Genomic DNA, 21,179 nt, shown 5'->3' on the forward strand with positions numbered 1-21,179 from the left:
GCGACGACGGGCGCGGGCATGGGTGACGGCGACGGCGGGGCGGATCGGGGGCGCGGCAGAGGCACGGCGAGGGCGCGCGGCGTGGTCGGGGGGCAGGGCGACGGCGGCGTGGTCGGGGGCGCGGCAGAGGCACGGCGAGCTCGGGCAGCCTGGCGGCGTCGTCGGAGGGATCGAAGAACTGGTAAAATTTTCACAAGTGCTGGCTTATATAGCAAACCCATTGGTACCGTTTGGTGGCACAAACCGGTACCAATGCCACCTTTAGTCCCGGTTGGTGTCACCAACCGGGACCAAAGGCCTCTTTTCAGCGGCCTTTGGTCCCGGTTGGTGGCACCAACCGGGACTAAAGGGGGGGGCATTGGTACCGGTTAGTGCCACGAACCGGTACCAATGCACCCCTTTAGTATAGGTTGGTGCCACCAACCGGGACCAAAGGCCTTGTGCTGCTGCGCCCGCGTCGAAAGTTTAGTCCCACCTCGCTAGTTGAGAGGGGCGCGCAGTGGTTTATAAGCCCCACTGCCGCTCCCCTCTCGAGCTCCTCTCCATTGCAGGCTTATGGGCCTAATTGTCACTGCTATGCCTGATGGGCCTACTGGGCCTTCTGCGGGCCTGAATCCTGGCCCATCGATGGGTTTCTAGTCGTATTCAGGCCGTGGTGGCCCAGTAGGTGGCATATTTTTTATTTTTTGCCTGTTTTTTTGTTTTCTTTTTTGCTTTATTTATTTTGTTTTGTTTCTACTTACAACAAAAAACTTATTTATTTTATTTTGTTTTGTTTCTAATTACTTATTTATTTTACTTTATGATAATTCTTTTCGCTATTAAAGTTTCTAACAAAAAAAGTTCTTTATGAAAATTCTTTTTGCTTTCAAAGATTTTGAACAGAAAATACTTCGATAATTTTAGTTGCATCAATTTTATATAATTTTAGTTTCAATAATACTAGAGGTTGCTTATAATGTTTTGAATAGAAAATACTTTGATAATTTTAGTTTCATAAATTTTATTTATGTTATTAAAGTTTATTTTATTATGTTTCTACTTATATATTTTATTAAATTTTATATTATTTTGTTTCTAATTACTTATTTATTTTATTTGTTATTTTTCATGCACCATTTTTCATGCATTTACTGATTATTTTGAGCTATAAGACCCTAAAATTGAAAAGCATTTCAAATGAACTCTGAAAAGGTTGAAAGTTGGCATGGTATCATCATTTCATCCACATAGAATGTGCAAGAAAGTTGAGAGGGTTACGGCAAAAACTGGATGCACTTCGTGTACAAAACGGACAATCTCTTTCGAAGTATCAGGATTTCATACGGAAACTCGTCTGTTACAAAGGGATTTCATTTTTTTTAACTTATTTGAACTCCTGACTTTTTGTGTGTTCAAAATGCACCATTCAAAGCCACACCATCAATTTTCAACCCTTTCTGACTTCATTCGTTATTTTTCATGCATTTATTGATTATTTTGAGCTATAAGACCCTTAAATTGAAAAGCATTTCAAATGAACTCTGAAAAGGTTGAAAGTTGGCATGGTATCATCATTTCATCCACATAGCATGTGCAAGAAAGTTGAGAGGGTTACGGCAAAAACTAGATGCACTTCTTGTACAAAACGGACAATGGTATCATACTCGTCTATTACAAAGTTGGCATGGTATCATCATAATAGTTGCGGGAGAAAGTCTTCACTTTTTCTTCGCTTGTGTCATTTGCTTATTGCGCCGTAACCATGGATAATCTTCATCGTTTATCAGGATGCTTGGGTCAGCCTTGACTTTGAAGGGAGGAATTTCATGAAACTTTTCATAATCTTCAGACATGTCTGTCTTGCCCTCCACTCCCACAATGTCCCTTTTTCCTGAAAGAACTATGTGGCGCTTTGGCTCATCGTATGATGTATTCGCTTCCTTATCTTTTATTTTTCTCAGTTTGGTAGACATGTCCTTCACATAGATAACCTGTGCCACATCATTGGCTAGGACGAACGGTTCGTCAGTGTACCCAACATTTTTCAGATCCACTGTTGTCATTCCGTACTGTGGGTCTACCTGTACCCCGCCTCCTGACAGATTGACCCATTTGCACTTAAACAAAGGGACCTTAAAATCATGTCCGTAGTCAAGTTCCCATATGTCAACTATGTAACCATAATATGTGTCCTTTCCCCTCTCGGTTGCTGCATCAAAGCGGACACCGCTGTTTTGGTTGGTGCTCTTTTGATCTTGGGCAATCGTGTAAAATATATTCTCATTTATCTCGTATCCTTTGTAAGTCAATACAGTCAAAGATGGTCCCCTGGACAACGAGTACAGCTCATCACAAACAGTGTTGTCACCTCTGAGACGTGTTTCCAACCAACTGCTGAAAGTCCTGATGTGTTCACATGTAATCCAGTCGTCGCACTGCTCCGGGTGTTTGGAGTGCAGACTGTTCTTGTGTTCATCGACATACGGGGTCACCAAGGTAGAGTTCTGTAGAACTGTGTGGTGTGCTTGAGACCAAGAATGCACGTCCCTGCATATTATTGAGTCCGCTCCTAGCGTGCCTTTTCCAGTCAGTCTCCCCTCATACCGCGATTTAGGGAGACCTATCTTCTTAAGGCCAGGAATGAAGTCAACACAAAACCCAATGACATCCTCTGTTTGATGGCCCATGGAGATGCTTCCTTCTGTCCTAGCGCGGTTACAGACATATTTCTTTAGGACTCCCATGAACCTCTCAAAGGGGAACATATTGTGTAGAAATACGGGCCCCAGAATGACAATCTCGTCGACTAGATGAACTAGGACGTGCGTCATGATATTGAAGAAGGATGATGGGAACACCAGCTCGAAACTGACAAGACATTGCGCCACATCACTCCTTAGCCTTGGTATGATTTCTGGATCGATCACCTTCTGAGAGATTGCATTGAGGAATGCACATAGCTTCACAATGGCTAATCGGACGTTTTTCGGTAGAAGCCCCCTCAATGCAACCGGAAGCAGTTGCGTCATAATCACGTGGCAGTCATGAGACTTGAGGTTCTGGAACTTTTTCTCTGGCATATTTATTATTCCCTTTATATTCGACGAGAAGCTAGTCGGGACCTTCATACTGAGCAAGCATTCAAAGAAGATTTCTTTCTCTTCTTTCGTAAGAGCGTAGCTGGCAGGACCTTCATACTGCTTCGGAGGCATGCCGTCTTTTTCGTGCAAACGTTGCAGGTCCTCCCGTGCCTCAGGTGTATCTTTTGTCTTCCCATACACGCCCAAGAAGCCTAGCAGGTTCACGCAAAGGTTCTTCGCCACGTGCATCACGTCGATTGAAGAGCGGACCTCTAGGTCTTTCCAGTAGGGTAGGTCCCAAAATATATATTTCTTCTTCCACATGGGTGCGTGTCCCTCAGCGTCATTCGGAACAGCTAGTCTGTCGGGACCCTTTCCAAAGATTACGTGTAAATCATTGACCATAGCAAGTACATGATCACCGGTACGCATGGCGGGTTTCTTCCGGTGATCTGCCTCGCCTTTGAAATGCTTGCCTTTCTTTCGACATTGATGGTTGGTCGGAAGAAATCGACGATGGCCCAGGTACACATTTTTCCTGCATTTGTCCAGGTATATACTTTCAGTGTCATCTAAACAGTGCGTGCATGCGTGGTATCCCTTGTTTGTCTGTCCTGAAAGGTTACTGAGAGCGGGCCAATCGTTGATGGTTACAAACAGCAACGCGTGCAGGTTAAATTCCTCCTGTTTGTGCTCATCCCACATACGTACACCGTTTCCATTCCACAGCTGTAAAAGTTCTTCAACTAATGGCCTTGGGTACACATCAATGTCGTTGCCGGGTTGCTTAGGGCCTTGGATGAGAACTGGCATCATAATGAACTTCCGCTTCATGCACATCCAAGGAGGAAGGTTATACATACATAGAGTCACGGGCCAGGTGCTGTGATTGCTGCTTTGCTCCCCGAAAGGATTAGTGCCATCCGCGCTTAAACCAAACCATACGTTCCTTGGGTCACCTGCAAACTCAGCCCAGTACTTTCTCTCGATTTTTCTCCACTGCGACCCGTCAGCGGGTGCTCTCAACTTCCCATCTTTCTTACGGTCCTCACTGTGCCATTGCATCAACTTGGCATGCTCTTCGTTTCTGAACAGACGTTTCAACCGTGGTATTATAGGAGCATACCACATCACCTTCGCAGGAACCCTCTTCCTGGGGGGCTCGCCGTCAACATCACCAGGGTCATCTCGTCTGATCTTATACCGCAATGCACCGCATACCGGGCATGCGTTCAGATCCTTGTACGCACCGCGGTAGAGGATGCAGTCATTAGGGCATGCATGTATCTTCTGCACCTCCAATCCTAGAGGGCATACGACCTTCTTTGCTGCGTATGTACTGTCGGGCAATTCGTTATCCTTTGGAAGCTTCTTCTTCAATATTTTCAATAGCTTCTCAAATCCTTTGTCAGGCACAGCATTATCTGCCTTCCACTGCAGCAATTCCAGTACGGTACCGAGCTTTGTGTTGCCATCTTCGCAATTGGGGTACAACCCTTTTTTGTGATCCTCTAACATGTGATCGAACTTCAGCTTCTCCTTTTGACTTTCGCATTGCGTCCTTGCATCGACAATGACCCGGCGGAGATCATCATCATCGGGCACTGGTTCCTCTTGATCTTCAGCAGCTTCCCCCCTTGCAGCATCATTGGGCACATCGTCTGGTTCCTCTTGATCTTCAGCAGCTTCCCCCGTTGCAGCATCACCGTATTCAGGGGGCACATAGTTGTCATCGTCCTCTTCTTCTTCGCCGTCTTCCATCATAACCCCTATTTCTCCGTGCCTCGTCCAAACATTATAGTGTGGCATGAAACCCTTGTAAAGCAGGTGGGTGTGAAGGATTTTCCGGTCAGAGTAAGACTTCGTATTCCCACATTTAGGGCATGGACAACACATAAAACCATTCTGCTTGTTTGCCTCAGCCACTTCGAGAAAATCATGCACGCCCTTAATGTACTCGAAGGTGTGTCTCTCACCGTACATCCATTGTCGGTTCATCTGCGTGCATTATATATAATTAAGTGTGTCAAAAACCATTACAGAACATCATGAATAAATAATTAAGTGACCAAATTAATAGAAGTTCATCATCACATTAAAACCAAAGTACATACATAGTTCTCATCTAACAACATATAGCTCTCCAGAGCATCTAATTAATTAAACCATACATTGAAACTATGTAAAACATTTCAATGCGAAAACAAATGCGATCACAATCGCAACCAAGGTAACAATTGATCCAACGGCATAATGATACCAAGCCTCGGTATGAATGGCATATTTTCTAATCTTTCTAATCTTCAAGCGCATTGCATCCATCTTGATCTTGTGATCATCGACGACATCCGCAACATGCAACTCCAATATCATCTTCTCCTCCTCAATTTTTTTTATTTTTTTCCTTCAAGAAATTGTTTTCTTCTTCAACTAAATTTAACCTCTCGACAATAGAGTCGGTTGGAATTTCCGGTTCACATACCTCCTAGATAAATAAAATCTATGTCACGTTGGTCGGCATAATTTTCATAAACAATAAATGAACCAATAGTTATAAAGATAATATATACCACATCCGAATCATAGACAGGACGAGGGCCGACGGGGGCGGATACCAAAACCATTGCACTATATAATAACAAGCAATAAAATAGTAAGAAAATTAGACAAGTATCTATCTAAAGTAAGAATTTTTTTCTTTCAGAAAGAAGATAAGAACAAGAGGCTCACCACGGTGGTGCTGGCGACGAGATCGGCGTGGGCGATCGATGGCGGTGAAGACGGGAATGGGACGTGACGGGCCGCTAAACCTAGACAAATCTCGAGGAAAATGGAGCTTTGAGGTCGAGCTTCGAGACGAGAAAGCTTAACTAGTGTGGCTTGGGCATTTCATCGAACACCTCATGTACATAGGAGGTGAGGTAGAGCACCACAAAGCCCTCCCCTCGCCGGCCAGAGAAAAACAGAGCACTGGAGTGCTCTGCTCGCGGGCGAGGGGTATATATAGGCACCTCATTGGTCCCGGTTCATGGTATGAACCGGGACTAAATGGCAGCCTGTGGTCCCGGTTCAAGCCACCAACCGGGACCAATGGTGGTGGGCCAGGAGCGAGACCCATTGGTCCCGGTTCGTCCCACCAACCGGGACCAAAGGGGCCAGACGAACCGGGACCAATGCCCCCACGAGGCCCGGCAGGCCCCTGGCCTCACGAACCGGGACCAGTGCCCCCATGGGTCCCGGTTCTGGACTGAACCGGGACTAATGGGCTGACCTGGCCTGAACCAAAGCCCTCTTTTCTACTAGTGTATGCTCTCCGGTTTATATAGACACCGGAGAGATCTAGGGTTACATGAGGTCGGTTACATAGGAGGAAACCTTCATAATAGGTCGCCTAGCTTGCCTTCCACGCCAAGTAGAGTCCAATCCGGACACGGGTATTGTCTTCGGCCTTCGTATCTTCACAGCCCATCAGTCCGGCCCATGGATAACAGGTGGACGCCCGAGGACCCCTTAGTCCAGGACTCCCTCAGCGGTGAAAAGGCTGCTGAAGTACATCGCCGGCACGATTGACTACGGCTATGCCTACGTCCGCGGGAAGGGCACGCCGGAGTTGTTGGGATACAGCGACGCGGATCACGTCGGCGACATCGACGACAGGAGGAGCACGACGGTAGTCCTCTTCTTCCTTGGCGGCAGCCCGGTAAGCTGGCAGTCCCAGAAGCAGCGCGTGGTGGTGATCTCCCTCATGCGAGGCCGAGTACATGGCCGCCACTACTACTGCCTGCCAAGGCATTTGGCTAGCCCGGCTGGTTGGAGAGATGTTGAACGCCCCCAAGTCAAGCAGCCGAAGCTACTGGTCGATAACAAGTTGGCCATCTCTCTCTCAAATAACCTCGTCTTCCATGATTGAAGTAAGCACATCGAGCTGCGGTATCACTTCATTCGCGAGTGCGTGGAAGAGGGGCGCATCAACATCGACTACATCAGCACCAACGATCAGCTCGCCGACACTCTCACAAAGGCACTCGGACGCATCAGGTTCCTGGAGCTGAGGAGGAAAATCGGCATGACAGAAATAAGCAGGCAACGACAAGATTAGGGAGGTGTTCTGTTAGCTAATCTAGTCGCTAAGAATAAACTCGTAGTAGTTAGCTTGTTTCTAGCTTAGTTTGTTTGGCAAGAGCCCGCGACTTGTGCGTGCCTTGCATGTAGGCTGCATGGGCCTCTAGCACGATGTGACCACGTCACATCAGCCCATGCGTTTAGCTCGGGTGGTTTAGCACGACGCGAACTCGTGGGATGGCACGAGTGGTCAGGGTCGTGGCGCATAGGTAGGAAACTACCGGCCACTCCGTTTCCCTTCTGTACCCAATAAATAAAGGAAGAAAAAATGAGAAAAGTCGCAAATTTTGCACGCGACGCAAAATCCACGAAGTCATTCCTTGTGTGATCGAGTGATTAGCGCAGACTAGACTCTGAGAATATGGAATACACCTCGGATCATGAGATTGATCAAGCCACACATGACCCCTCTGACCTAAAGAATGAGCAAACTTGGGGACGGGCTTCTTTTCTCGGTGGTAAGATGGAAGTTGGAGCAAGGATTGTTTGGTGGGCTTCATCGAGGGCCCAATCACCTACAGGCCTCCAGTTTTGTTGCCGGACTACCAAGTCCAATCGCAAGGAAGCAGCACGCCAGAGTTTCATCGGACGGCCAAAAACGTCTGAAACTGAAGATTCGACGATAAAAAATGTTGATGGCCTGAGAGGACCGGAAAAGTGGACGGTTATAATGTCTTTAAATAAGAAATGCAAACCAAATCTACAAGCCATGTCTGCTGTTTATTGAATCAATGCTGCCTAGCTCCTACTCCATTTTCTCCTCTCTTTCTGTTCTAGTATACCTGCACCTGTGTACCTGTGTATCAAGAAATAGTTATTACCATTATCACGCTTGTTCAATTCAAGATCCAAAGGCAAGGTATACAACAAGGAAGAAATCATTTCACTTAATTTTTCACCACATTCGGCAAGCTTCCCCAACATTTCACAATACTAGATGACCCGTTGCGCCAATGGCGCAAAGGCCGAGTGCGAGCCAAGTATTGAAAGAGTGTGCATTAAAATATGTAGACACAGAATGAAACATATGGAAATAAGTACGGATTGATGATAGATAGATGGTTCATGATGATACATGTTTTCTAAGACGAAAAAAAACTGATCCAAACCAAGAGTAATCTGCAAACAAAATTTTAAAATAGTTTGACAAGTCTTAAGTCATACTCCATGCTATATCTCGGAGCTGTGTGTTATTTACAAACTCTAGTAAAAGATTAATGAATTTTGGAATTTCATATCACCGGCTTACAATTCAAACCCAAACTCGGGGCATATTTGAATTCAAATCTGAAAAAAGGCAGTCAAATACTCCTGAAAAGTCTTGGACATTTTCACAGTTATATAAGTAGTAGCATAGGTGAAATTTTTCAAGATATTTCTGATGAGTTTTGAGCACTGAAATTAATACTGAGTAGATTATGAGGGAGTAGAGGAGGAAGAGATATTACAGTCATTTTCATTTTTTTTATTTTGTTATTTTTCTTTCAACCTTACTGACCAATGGGTCCCTCTCGTGAACCCACCAGTCAGGCTGGCGACTCCCTGCCCCTTCACGTTTTACTCCTACTCCACTACCTCCCTCCTCGATCCATTTCGTCTTCCTCCTGGATCCTCTTTCTGGTCGAGCTCGCCGGGGACACCGCGGCTCGCCGCAGCAACGCCAGCCATAGGAACGGGCGGGATCCACCGGCCCTCCGTCCGGCTCGACGTCCACGTCCCAGGGTCCAACATGCAGGCCCGCTGGACAACGCCGTGAATTGCCTCATTTTTCCAGTGAGTCCTTGATCCTAGGTACTTTCCCTAACTCTGTTCAGCTCCGGCCGTCGTTTTGATGCTATTCGTGGACATCGAGCATGCAGCAAACTTTTGGACCGAGGCCGCCTTCCTCTGTTCCGTCAGCCGCCGTTGCGACGCTGTCACGGTCGTCCTCCTCCCCGAGCAACTACAGGGACCGTGACGGGCCCCGCGTCTCCTCTGGACCAAGAATTCGAAGCAGCGGGTCTCTCTCTCTCTCCTACTTCTTCCTTGAAGCTGACTGCCGTTGCTGCCGTCCTGAATTCGCTGTCGTTCGTCCCCATGCCGTCCAGCCTCGCTACAAACAGTAGGGTGAGAAGCCGCCCTGCCTTCTCGTGCCCTCTTTTCTTGGTCAACGTCGGTTTTTTCTCATTCAGACCGTCGCTGGAGATGGTTGTGGCGCTGCCTCCTATGACCATTTTTGTCTGGGCCAACATGTTTAGGCCACGAGGTTGTTGCCCCTCGCTTTTGCTGCTTACTGCTGCTTGCCGCTGCTACTTCTGCTGTTTGTTGTTGTTGTTTGTTGGCTGCTCGCTATTGCTCTGCTTGCTGCTGCTCGTGGGCTGCCTGTACTTGAGAAAGAGAGAGCTTTTTGCTATATGCATCCATCTCCTCTTTTATTGCTGTGTGGGCCCACTAACATCCTCAGTGTTTTGTCTACTCACTCAGTTTCATTCAAATAAATAGACACCTCATGTATGTTGAAGTAAAAATTTGATTTACAATCTGTTTGCACAATTGTATATATTTTTCCTTACAAGATTTTTAAAACAAGACTAATATTGAGTATATTTTTAGAAATTAACTTTTAAACAACTAAATAACCATGCTCAAACTTGTTTCGTAATTTTTAATTACATGCGAAAAAATAAAAAATGTTTCATTCTATTTCTTAAAAATATATTACTGTTTCACTATGGCTCGCCATGTTTCGTACCATAATTTTACATTGTGTACCAATGTGTATCAAACTGATTCTTATTAATTAACACTGTTTACCATGTTTCAGAGCTTGCATTTTAAAATTGTTGAAATATATTAAAAATTGGTCTCATATTAAAGTTCTTGTTGTCATAAACACAAATATGCAAACGGGTCATAAATTGTACTTTGGTTTCAAAGATAAAATAGATTTTTACTTGGAAATAAAATGCAAAAGTATGGGATGGTGGAGCCTAACCAGAACAGTGTGCTTTCATGTGGTCAGAGAAAGACGTAATCAACTACCAGCCGTATCAAACAATCAATGCATTGCATGGCATCGGATCTCCAAATTAAATCAACGGCTCCCACATGCACGGGACATCCCGTGCATGGGAGAATTGCTTTTCTCGTACTATATTATGTTTAACTCTACTGTTTATCAATCGAGCAGTTTCCTTGTGTGCTTGTCTAGCTAGCTTGCACACACGTAGCTTCCTGGCTGATTTGATCTACCAACTTCAGAAACCAACATATATTAGGCTTAGTCAAGTTGTCGCTGAGTATGAAAGTTTACTCTAATATTTGATTTATCAAGAAAATCATAGGAAAATGCTCAACCTGCTGAATTTGTAAAATCAATAAAAAATATATAATCATTCCAGTTCTGCTTGGAGTAGTACTGCTATGGAGTTGGGATGGTTTAACTTGTACTGTAGCCATAGGAATGAGCATATTCAGTATTGCTATTTAGAAATAAAAGATGATGCAATACTGGTAAAATTAACTCATGATCAACTGTTAGAATTTGCTGCTATAAATAAAGGTCCCTTGAATTGCATGCCCAGTTCACATAATGAGTCCTTTGTGCAGGGAGTTCTAGCGACACATTATACAAGGAGCTATGGCATGCTTGCGCTAGGCCGTTGATCACAGTGCCTCGCCAAGGTGAAAGGATTTACCACTTTCCGCATGTTTACATGGAACAGGTATGTCTCGCCGCATTGGTGTTTGCTCTTCTTGATGCCCGATAACTAATAAATGAATTTGCTACTCAGCACAAACAGTACCTATTTGTGTTATGGGACACCGCTTTGTTCTTGTGTTAAAAATGACAATATGACTTTGTTTATGCAGAATAATCATTCAGGTATTTAAATGATTATCATCCAGGTATTTAAAGATTGTCCACATACATATATACAACATGTTAGGGTCCTTGTGTGTGCGTGGTGTGTGCTTCTCTAGTATGGTCATGTATTAGTTGACAAATGAATATCCAAGAGACAGTGTTCCAGCCTTGTAGGCCTCACCACAAGTCCCTTGGGCCCATTTAAATTATCCGCTTCCTTTCACAGAATATACATTTGTAAGTGGTACTACAACATAAAGAGAACTATCCTTGGGCCCATGCAAATATAAGTGCATACGGAATCTATCTGCAGTAGAACAGAATTCAGTTGTTATCACCTCAGCCCACCTGGGATGCAACTGCAATCAGAAATAACAATTCCTTGAGGTGCTTTTCAAGTTGTAGAATCTGCATCAGCTAATCATGTGAGTCTACTATAAAATAAGGAAAATTCAGCAACATGGTTACGAAGCCTAGTTAGAGACTTGATAACGGAAGAAGCACTTTGAACAAAGTTCAGAGAACCAAAGTATGTTCAGGAATTTGTCACTAATATAAAGTAACAATGCAATGCCATTTCACATTCATAAATAAAGCAGGTTGGGTCTAGAATGTGAAGTTCAGGGGGGTGGGTCTAAATTGTTTAAGACTGCCTACTGTCCAGCTAAAAATCAAATATAAAATATGGTGTTTAGCAGGTATGTTGATAAAAGAAGACCAATAAAACATTAGGCAGGTCTTCTTTTGTCCACGTAAAACTGTTGAGTTCCTTTCTGAAGCATTAAAAGACCTCATATGCGAGTTCCACCATAAAACAGTGAAATATATCACTTACTATAGTGATTACCTCTTTTCTTGAGTAGTTCTGCGCACCTCTCCCAGGTTGAATCTCCCACTAAAATCATTTTTTACCTTAGCCTTTGTACCTTCCTGGAAAACAGAAAAAGAACATGATTACTCAAAAATAAGTTTACTGCATTTAAATAAAATACTTTCTTGTGATTCTTTTTCGTGCATTTGACTAATCTTCGCTGCCATCAGGATGCTAGAGCACCTTCACTTCCCAAACATAATAAAGGCTGGCACTGCAAAAAATCAGGGTGTCTCAAGAAGTACTGTGAATGCTTTCAAGCAAATATTCTTTGCTCCAAGAATTGTAAATGTATGGATTGCAAGAACTTCAAAGGAAGTGAGGAACTATAGGCTATAACTCAAGGGGATAATGCATCTGATAGAAATAACGTTCAGCAAACAGCTAATGTCACTCTGAATGGTGCCATTGGATCCTCTGGATATAAATATTCACATGTACGTAGAGAAAGACACCCAGAAGACCCCCTTGGTCCTGAGGTAATTTCAAGTTAGCTAGTTCTGCAACTTCAAGCAATCTGCCATTTTAAGTCAGATCTCGTGTAACACATCTATTTTGTTGCTAGTTTCCTTTTATTTCTGCTTCAACTATAAATCCAGTTGGGTGTACATCCACTTGATCACTGTTACTAATTTTTTTATCTAACTTCAGCTATAAATTTTGATGAGCTGGTAATTGTTTCATGTGCTCTAGGCTAACCACTTGGATGCTTCACAAGCTGCTTCTTCTAGTGGACTTGAAGGCCGTATTGGTTGTCAGAGTAGATCTAAAATGGTCTATAGGTAAGTAAAAAATGGTCTGGTTAATTTGAATACTGGATAGCCACCTCGCAGAAATAAATAAATGAATAAAACCTTAGAACAAAACTGATCTATTCTAATATATGAGGAGCATGATACAAGCGCATGTGTAGATTAAGAAAAACATCAATGACACAAACTACTGTGAGCGAATGTGCGGAGAGATTGCTGGCTATTAGATCATAATCTATTTACAACATGTAAACTTAGCATATTCACCTCAAAAAATTCAGGCTAACAAACTTACCAAGCTAGGAAAGCAACAGGCATACAGGGCAGATAATCTATGGAATACCGAGGCAAGCAATAGGATGAACATGTCTTTGGTGAGGTCTGAATCTATACCTATTTACAGTGTTACTGCATCAAGTCTGTAAATCTCGCAAACTTGGCTGCACAAATATTATAAGTGCCATTATTTTTTCCTCAGCCAACGTATGGCAGCAGATTCACAACTCGAGCGTGCCACTCTTCAAAATAAGAATCGCATCCTACCATACCTCAGAGCCTGTGGTAAGCAACACCAGCTGGGACGGCGCCATCGGCTGCTGGTATCTGTCTTCTTCAGCTACAAGTAACGGTGAAGCTGACGACGAGCCAGTGTGTGAGGCCACGCCCTGTTCCTTCCCTCTCTGGTCTTGCTTGCCCATTTCCTTGCCCCTGCTTGGCTTGCTGTCAGAGGTTTATTCAAAAAAAAAGGAACCACACACACTTGCATAGATGAGCAGAAAAAGAGAGGGATAAAGACCAGGAGCAAAGGGGGATCAGGACGCAGAGAAGCTCACCTTGGCATCACCGACAGCGCTGCCACTTCGACCCAGCCGAGGGCGCCTCTTCTGTCTGTCGGCGGCAGCAACAGCACACCGACCGGATCCTTGCACCCCCGCCTGGGGCCGTCGCCCTGCAGTCTTGCCAGCCCAACTCGACCTGAGAGCGGCTCCTCCATCCGCTGGCACCGCCGCCGCCTCAGCCGTCACCTTGCAACCTCGCCCGCCCCCACTGCCGTTGCCAGGAGATGCAGCCGCTCCGTTCTCCTCTGGCCAGATGCGCCATTGCATCCCGCACTGGCCACCTGATTCGTTGGGTGGGCACGCGTGATGATGGTGATGAGGAGAGAGGAGGAGAGACAGGGGTGGCGGCGGCGGCGTCTGGAGAGGATGAGCGGGGAAGGAGAGGTGGCGGCGAGGCATGGCTATTGTTGTGCCCTGGCCTCGAGGAGGACGGGCGATTGGTGGGGAGGAGGACACGGGATTGGTGGGTGAATCATCCACGATGGCCGCGGTTAATGTATTTTTCACGCAAGGCGCGGGCGACGAACACACAGCACGCGCACTTCCAAACTAGGCCCGTGAGAGACGAAGGCCCACTTGTCATCCGCCTGAGCAAGAAAGAGTGGTGTGGAAAGAAACAAGCTGTGGGATTTCTGACACCGGGGTGAAAAACCTCCAGCAAGGCAGATCGAGCGAACGAGATCAAAAGCGGGATGCAAGTGCCCTCGCTAGGCGAGTTGCCTAGCGTGGTTTATATGTTCGATACCTTGGTGGCCTTTGGAGAGATTGAAGGCAAGGCCATCGCGAGGGGTAAGAGAATCAAAGCAGCGAATAGAGTAGCAAAATGTGAACTAGCTAGAGGCCACCGGATGTAGAAATGGCCGGGGAACTCGTCCATGCATACTTGGCAGACATCAGGAGGATGGCGGTGAGGACTTGGTTTTTCCCTATCTTTGAGAGTTGAGACTATGCTCTATGTGTGAGAAGAATATCTGAGGGGGCGCATGTTGTTGTGGCATAAAGGGTAGACCTGCTCGGCCCAAAGGACCTTTGGGTGATTGCCCAATTCATCTATTGTACTTGAAGGGTCGCTACTGTAGCCATTTTGCTATTTTACGGGATTGTTAAGCGCGGCGATGGGCCAACCCTCCCCATCGCGAGGCTTATGATTGTATTTTTCTTCGTTGGGGAATAATTGGAGAATGCTAGATTCAGTGGGTTTTTTTTTTTTTTTGCTTTAAGATGCGGATCTTAACATTGTCTTCTAATTAGAGCTGAGAATCAGTGGTATTTAGAGATATATTTAATATTTTGGGAACCATGTGTATATACACTTGTTGCCTGAAGTGATCCTTTCATTACCCCTGAACTGCTGACAGCATCGGCATTGCACATGCTAACCGATTAGGTCAGTATGCAGCATGTACGTAGCTGGGACGTGGTCTAAGCACGATCCCATTTTTCCCTTTGTTGGTTTTTTCTGTAAACCCGGTCAGAGTGGCACGTTTGTGAGAAGGAGGTCGTGGGATGGCGCAATCAATCCGGATCACGACGGGCTGGCCGGAGTTTGTTAGCTAGGCTTTCGGTTGTACCAGGATATAAGGGAAAAGGAATGAAACCGAAAACGCTGCGCTGTTAGCTGCGGCACAAAAGGACTTTCCTCTCTCTCGCGTGCGTGTGTTCTTCAGCTCAGGTTCTTCGCTCGATCGGCTATTCGGCAACGACACTCCTAATGTTTTTTGGGTATACTTCAAACTTCGATGGCATGGCAGCCTTCTGCTGGAAATTAGTCAAATTTAGAATACAGCCCCTGTAGCTAATTGTTTTTTTCCCTTCTCATGAACAGATGGTAACTGACGACGACGATGATAGCTCAGACGACAACGACAATGATGAAGCGTCAGTGATGGACAATGAAGCGGCAGCCAGAGCAAACGATATGTCGGTGGACGAGCCGAGGCCTTCCAAGCCTACCCCTGACGCTGATGGGTGGACAGTTGTGCCACCGAAGCGCGGTGGCCGGGGCAAGAACTAAGCGCAGAAAGGAAACCATGGCAACAAACTTGCCACTTGAGAGGCCGTTTTGGTCTGAAGGCTTTGAAGTGCGACTAGCAATACCTTGGCAACCACTTGTGCCATTCTGGCCTAGAGGTTTTCAAGTGTTGCACTCTGCCTGTATCGCTTGGATTTTGTCAGGAATGTTGCTTGTGCAGCATGTTTTTCTTTCTTGCTCTCTAGGTGTTCGACCGATCCCCAGTCCGTCGACGGATGCGGTGTCCGGTTTGTGAGATCTCTGCATGGTTTGAAAAAAAAAATACCAAAGAAGCATTTTGTTCTATAATAAACTTACTCCGTCTGTAAAAAAATATAATCGCGTTTAGATCACTTTATATTTTTCACGGAGGGAGTACATGAAAATAAAGGATCGATACAGTTCTTCTGGTATTAATGAAACATAAGTGAAGTGTTTAACTGGCAGCTAGTACAAGGCTAGCTGTAATACTGGCGACATATGGAGCTAGCGCTCAGTGTTAGAGTTGTGTCGAATATTGTGTACAAGGTAGGTTACAGTTGGACTCTGAGTTGTATTGTGTTTAGATAGGATATGTAGTCGTGTCCAAGTAGGACACTTGTATCCTAGACCTCTCATATATAGCGAGGCTAGACACACGATGTAACCCATGCCAACATAATAACACAGGCGCACAAGGGGAGCCGGCGGCGTGTGCCGGCGCCCGGGTGGCCGGTGTGCGGTATTGTGACGGTGTCACGGGGAGGAGCACTCGTAGTCAAGCCCCGGGGATGTAGCCATATCGGTGAACCTCGTTAACAAATCTCGGTGTCGTGCTCGTTTGATTGCTTGGTCCTCGGATGATCGACGATGACCTCGGATTTATTCTAACAAGTGGTATCATGAGCAAGGTTACGAGGAGACTGCGGTTTGTTGATCTGAAGGAAGAATCGAGTTGAGATACAGCCGGCTATCGGTGTGGTTCTTGACGAGATCGGAAGAAAGCAGATCAGTGGGAGGCTCGTGCGCACACAAGGCTGGACGTGCGGCGATGGATGAAGAGAATCGATCGGGCAAGCGTACAGCGGTCAGATCGCATGCAAGCGGCGGCGAAGGAATCGTGTAGCTGCAGGTGTTCTTGCGTCTCGAAGCCGACGAAATCGATCGAATCGATCCTAGCGGCAGTGGCGTAAGATGCACGGGCCAGTGTGGAATACGTGAGGCAGGAGGTCCAAGGTGCGGGCGTGCGTGGCCTGTACGGGCGTGGCCCAGGCAGGGTGCTGCGTGTGCTAAAGACCGTGGACAAGTGCTGTTGATCCGAACGCTTGTATGTGTGTACAGGAGCCGTGCACACCAGGCAACGAGATTTGTTTGGAAATAAAAAAGGGAGACCGAGTCTCCACTGATAGGCAGGCAAATCAATCGGCGGAAGAAATTCATCTAAGGGATATGTGTCCATCGGAATTAACAGGAGGTGCTGACAAGACAATTGCGCTACTATTGAAGTTGAGCCAAGGGAGCACTTTCACGTGAAGACCAACTGGTTCATTGATTGCTAGTAGTACGCGGAGGTTTCGTTCGTGTACTTGGGATCACGGGAAGACTGCTCGGTTATTTTTCACAGGGTCAGCCATACAAAGAACCATGGCGTCATCGGGTATCAGGTTTGAGGTGGAGAAGATCAACAGAACTGAAAACCTTGGATTATGGCAGACAAGGGTGAAAGATTTGTTGGCATAACATGGATGCTTGAAGGCGTTGCAGGAAGTCATGTCAGCTGAGATGGAATTATCATGTGATGGATGGAAATTCATGGATTGATTTGGGAGCCTGGGTCGGACTAGATAGTCTGATGGATCGACGCAAGTCGGTTGGTACAGAAGACGGTGGTGAGATCGGCGATGACGACATTGGAGCGTGACGCCGATGGTGACCAACTTTTGGGTGTGGAAACACGTGGCACAGGCCCGAGGCTTGTGTGGCTTCAACAAGACTATGGCGCGGGGTCGGTTCAAGACGGTGCACATGAGAGCTTGAAGTCGACGGGGCGCGGGGTGGACTGATCATCTACCATGGAGTCATGTTGAAGGTGGAGCTGGATTGAGGGGCTATGGTGTAAGGATCCAGAGAATCGGAGCCTATTCAGCGGGGAAAAAGCGAGGGACACGTAGTTCGGACTGGAGCCCAGTGGTCTGATGGAAGCGTGAAACTCGTCATCGGTCGGTGATGATCGGTGGTACTCTGCAGTGTGGGTTCAATGGTGTGGGTCGCGACCCTTGAGACTCGACCGGGACAGCGGAGGCTCGACGCGATAATAGCGGCGAGGCGTGCGGTACGCACGGGGCATGGAGACAGGTCAGGGCTCTGGTGGTCATATATGTGGTGAGACAACTGCGAATTTGACTCGGGATGACTACAAGCAATGGTGAAATTCCTTCAAGTTTCAGACAGGCGGTCATGAAAGGAGCGGTGATGTTGAGTTCAGGTAACTCTTTTGTGTGACACCCAATATGTGAGTTGTTCATTTTCACGCAGGTCAGTGATCAGTGTGTGATGGCGTTGAACGGAGCTCTCGAAGTTGGGAGCATACACTAGAGTAAAGGGGAACTTAATTTTGCTCGAGTGTTGACTGTGGTCAAGAAAAGAAGGGACTACAAGTTGCAGGTGGAGTCACATGGAGTCTTTGGAGTAGCAGTGGTTTTCATGGGATAACCTCAAGTCCAATGTACATGGAAGTTTGGCGCATGAACAAATTCAAGGTGGTGGAGAATATTCGCCAAGTGGAGTTTGTTAGAGTTGTGTCGAATATTGTGTACAAGGTAGGTTATAGTTGGACTCTGAGTTGTATTGTGTTTAGATAGGATATGTAGTCGTGTCCAAATAGGACACTTGTATCCTAGACCTCTCATATATAGCGAGGCTGACACACGATGTAACCCATGCCAACATAATAACACAGGCGCGCAAGGGGAGCCGGCGGCGTGTGCCGGCGCCCGGGTGGCCGATGTGCGGTATTATGACGGTGTCACGGGGAGGAGCGCCCGTAGTCAAGCCCGGGATATAGCCATATCGGTGAACCTCGTTAACAAATCTCGGTGTCGTGCTCGTTTGATTGCTTGGTCCTCGGATGATTGACGGTGGCCTTGGATTTATTCTAACACTCAGCAGCCTAAACGCAAGTAGGTAGGAGTAACACGAACAGGACATGATGGAGACGACCGTACTAGCTAGGTAGTAGCTAGTTAGTCCGCCTGGACCGGCGTAGCTGCTCGTACATGACGGCGTTGGCCTGCATGCACCTGCGCAGCGCCTCCGCCGCCTGGGCGCAGGCCTCCATGTCCCGCACCGGCGCGTCGGGGTTGCACACCCTGACGAAGTTTTGCCTGCACCCGACGCCGTAGAGGGTGGACTTGACGATCTCGTCGATGACCGGATCAGCAGCCGAGGACGACGATGACCATGCGCTCCCCATCACCGCTCCACCAACAAACAGCAGTAGGTACAGAAACAAGTTTTTGCCCTTCGACCTGAGAGAGAGTCGACACTTTTCGTCCCTCCAATTTATACAGACGTCGCTCAGATTGTGCAGGCCTGGGAACGGTGTCAAAGCAACCTACCCCCAACCTAACCCAATCTTCAGTCCATCAGAAAACCTCCAACCCCGATGTACAGGTCGTTCACTATATCTCTATTGAAGGAAACAACACCCCTTGTGCCACATTGGCCCCTTCTGGATATCTGAGTGCGTATTTTGCAAAATCGAATCTACTAGCCACTATATTACACATTATTTATTTTGTATCAGTGTAACATGAATTTTGCTCACATACTTTTATCCCTGTAATTCATGTTCCATGTTTAGTTCTGAAAAAATTACATGATGGATCAAAATGATACTTAAAGATACAATATTGGTGGCTGCAACCTATTGTACCACACTGAGTTTGAATTTGTTGAGAACAGAATCCAGATGGACGAAGCAAGCACACAGTGGGATTTCTCTTAACAAATGCAGAAACTCACCTTGCGGAGCCGAATAATGAGCCATAATCTGCGTCTCCAAAACACCAACATTCATCTGAAATAACAGTGAACCTGCAGAAAGTTTTGCCATGGCCAAAACTGCAAAGCATTCAAATTTCATGAGCAAGCGACAGCAACCAAGAACTTCCGCTTTGACTGCCTTCCGAGAGATGGGGCCTTTGACAGGGTCTACAAGGGCCAGCTTGAAAATGCTGAAATATATACAGTAGCGCCTTGATTATAGAATCAAATGTAATGGTAAACATTATTGAGATAAAGTTTGCTGGCTTGCAACAAATTACTCACTGCTTCAATTATTTTTCTGATGCTGCAGCCTGTAGCTGTCAAGCAACTAGACCTTAACTGATATCAAGGCTACAGAGTTCCCAGTCTGAGGTCTTGATGCTCAGCCTCTTAGATCATCCAAACTTGGTGAGCTTAGCAGGATACTGCGAAGAAGATCAAAGGCTACTGGTGTATCATGTATGAGTTCATGACCCTTGGTTCACGTGTAGACTACCTGCTTGTTAGGTGCTGGTCTTTTTCTTCACTAACACATTCAAATTCCAATGCTCTTTGATCCTAAACTAACAGAAACCCCTACCCATTCAAACCCACTATGTTCAGCCCTAATAACCTATAGAAGGTATTCGGACAACATTATAGCATCATTTCCTATCCCTACAATCATCACCACATTTAGTTACTAGATGCAACAAGACTTTAGAAGTTGAACTTGCATCGACCAAATACAACCCAGCTGCCATATCAGGATGAAGCAAAACGGAAGTTGAACTTGGATGTTTAGTACTCCCTCCAATCCATATTAGTTGTAGCTAAAACGGATGTATCTAGACGTATTTCAGTGCTAGATACATTCGTTTGAGCGGCAACTAATATGGATCGCATGGAGTAGTTTTATTTCAAAAATATGCCTAGACAAGATTTCTTTCTGACTGCTAACCTGAATTCATGTTTGATCAACAGACAAAGTCCATGATCAAGGACAGGGATACAGGAGATGCCATTAGTTAGTGAACCTGTTAGAGTACGTAATGGGCCTAGGCTGGCGGTATAGCCCGTTAGTCTTAGGGTTAATTAGAGATAAGGGTCGCTTGCTTAGGGGTTAGTAAGCCTTGCTTGGGAGTCAAGTAAACATCTCTATATAAAGAGAGGAGATGTATCAATCTAATCAAGCAAGAATTAAGAAGGAAATCCCTTCCCTCTTGCCCGGCCGTGGGCAAAAGGCCCCCGGCCGGCCCTCTCGCGCCCTCCTTCTTGCAGCACCATAACAATCTGGTATCAGCTTTCCCGGGTTCGATCATATCCAGCCCTCCACCGAGCTCTTCCCACCCGCCGCCACCGCACACCTACCCGCCGCCACCAGCGTCTTCATCGGCGCTGCTGCCCCACACAGCAGGCGCGCCGGCATTGGGCGTGCTGGCGTCCTCAGCGGCGATTGCACCCTCTGCCCCGGCGCCGTCCGCCCTCGTCCTCACCTCAGAGCAGATGACAACCACAATCCTGGAATTACGGCAGGCCGTGGCGGGCATCAGGGCCTTCCTCGTCAGGCCCTATGCGCCCCAGCCGCATCCCCAACAGCCACCTCCTTCGCCGCCACACCAACCGCAGCTACCCCCGCCGCTGCCGCCCTCGACCTCGACCACGGCACC

The 21,179-nt window shown here is 46.5% G+C and overlaps 1 protein-coding gene and 1 long non-coding RNA gene across 11 annotated transcripts; one reads left to right on the top strand and one right to left on the bottom strand.

The window, feature by feature from the left end:
• Positions 1-7,664: 7,664 nt before the first annotated feature.
• On the bottom strand, positions 7,665-13,775 carry LOC109742361 (uncharacterized). Of its 10 annotated transcripts, none has more exons than XM_040398223.3 (5): positions 13,488-13,775; positions 13,203-13,362; positions 11,879-11,961; positions 11,370-11,390; positions 7,665-7,980 (listed from the first exon to the last, which is right to left on the bottom strand). In XM_040398223.3, the coding sequence occupies exons 1-5, from the start codon at positions 13,646-13,648 to the stop codon at positions 7,923-7,925; spliced, it is 483 nt and encodes a 160-aa protein (XP_040254157.1). In that variant the 5' UTR covers positions 13,649-13,775; the 3' UTR covers positions 7,665-7,922. The 10 variants fall into 10 exon arrangements, 6 of the variants coding, with proteins under 6 accessions (XP_040254157.1, XP_020157038.2, XP_040254164.1 ...); XM_020301449.4 differs by having other exon boundaries at positions 13,203-13,374; positions 13,488-13,648; XM_040398230.3 differs by having other exon boundaries at positions 7,878-7,980; positions 11,370-11,439; positions 13,203-13,374; positions 13,488-13,648.
• On the top strand, positions 8,720-13,204 carry LOC109742362 (uncharacterized). Its single transcript, XR_012201729.1, has 5 exons — positions 8,720-8,957; positions 9,044-9,290; positions 10,773-10,888; positions 12,073-12,381; positions 12,596-13,204. It is a non-coding gene; the product is annotated as an uncharacterized lncRNA (long non-coding RNA).
• Positions 13,776-21,179: the final 7,404 nt, after the last annotated feature.

Source organism: Aegilops tauschii, chromosome 1 (assembly GCF_002575655.3).
Source record: "Aegilops tauschii subsp. strangulata cultivar AL8/78 chromosome 1, Aet v6.0, whole genome shotgun sequence".
NCBI classification, from domain to species: Eukaryota; Viridiplantae; Streptophyta; class Magnoliopsida; order Poales; family Poaceae; genus Aegilops; species Aegilops tauschii.

What these genes read in the sequence shown, in the direction of transcription:
- LOC109742361 (XM_020301449.4), bottom strand. Translation starts at nt 13,648, where the DNA reads ATGGAGGAGCCGCTCTCAGGTCGAGTTGGGCTGGCAAGACTGCAGGGC. An exon ending in GCGCTGTCGGTGATGCCAAG is followed by an intron (nt 13,375 to 13,487) that starts GTGAGCTTCTCT and finishes AACCTCTGACAG; the next exon opens with CAAGCCAAGCAGGGGCAAGG. An exon ending in TGCTTACCACAGGCTCTGAG is followed by an intron (nt 11,962 to 13,202) that starts GTATGGTAGGAT and finishes TCTGTTTTCCAG; the next exon opens with GAAGGTACAAAGGCTAAGGT.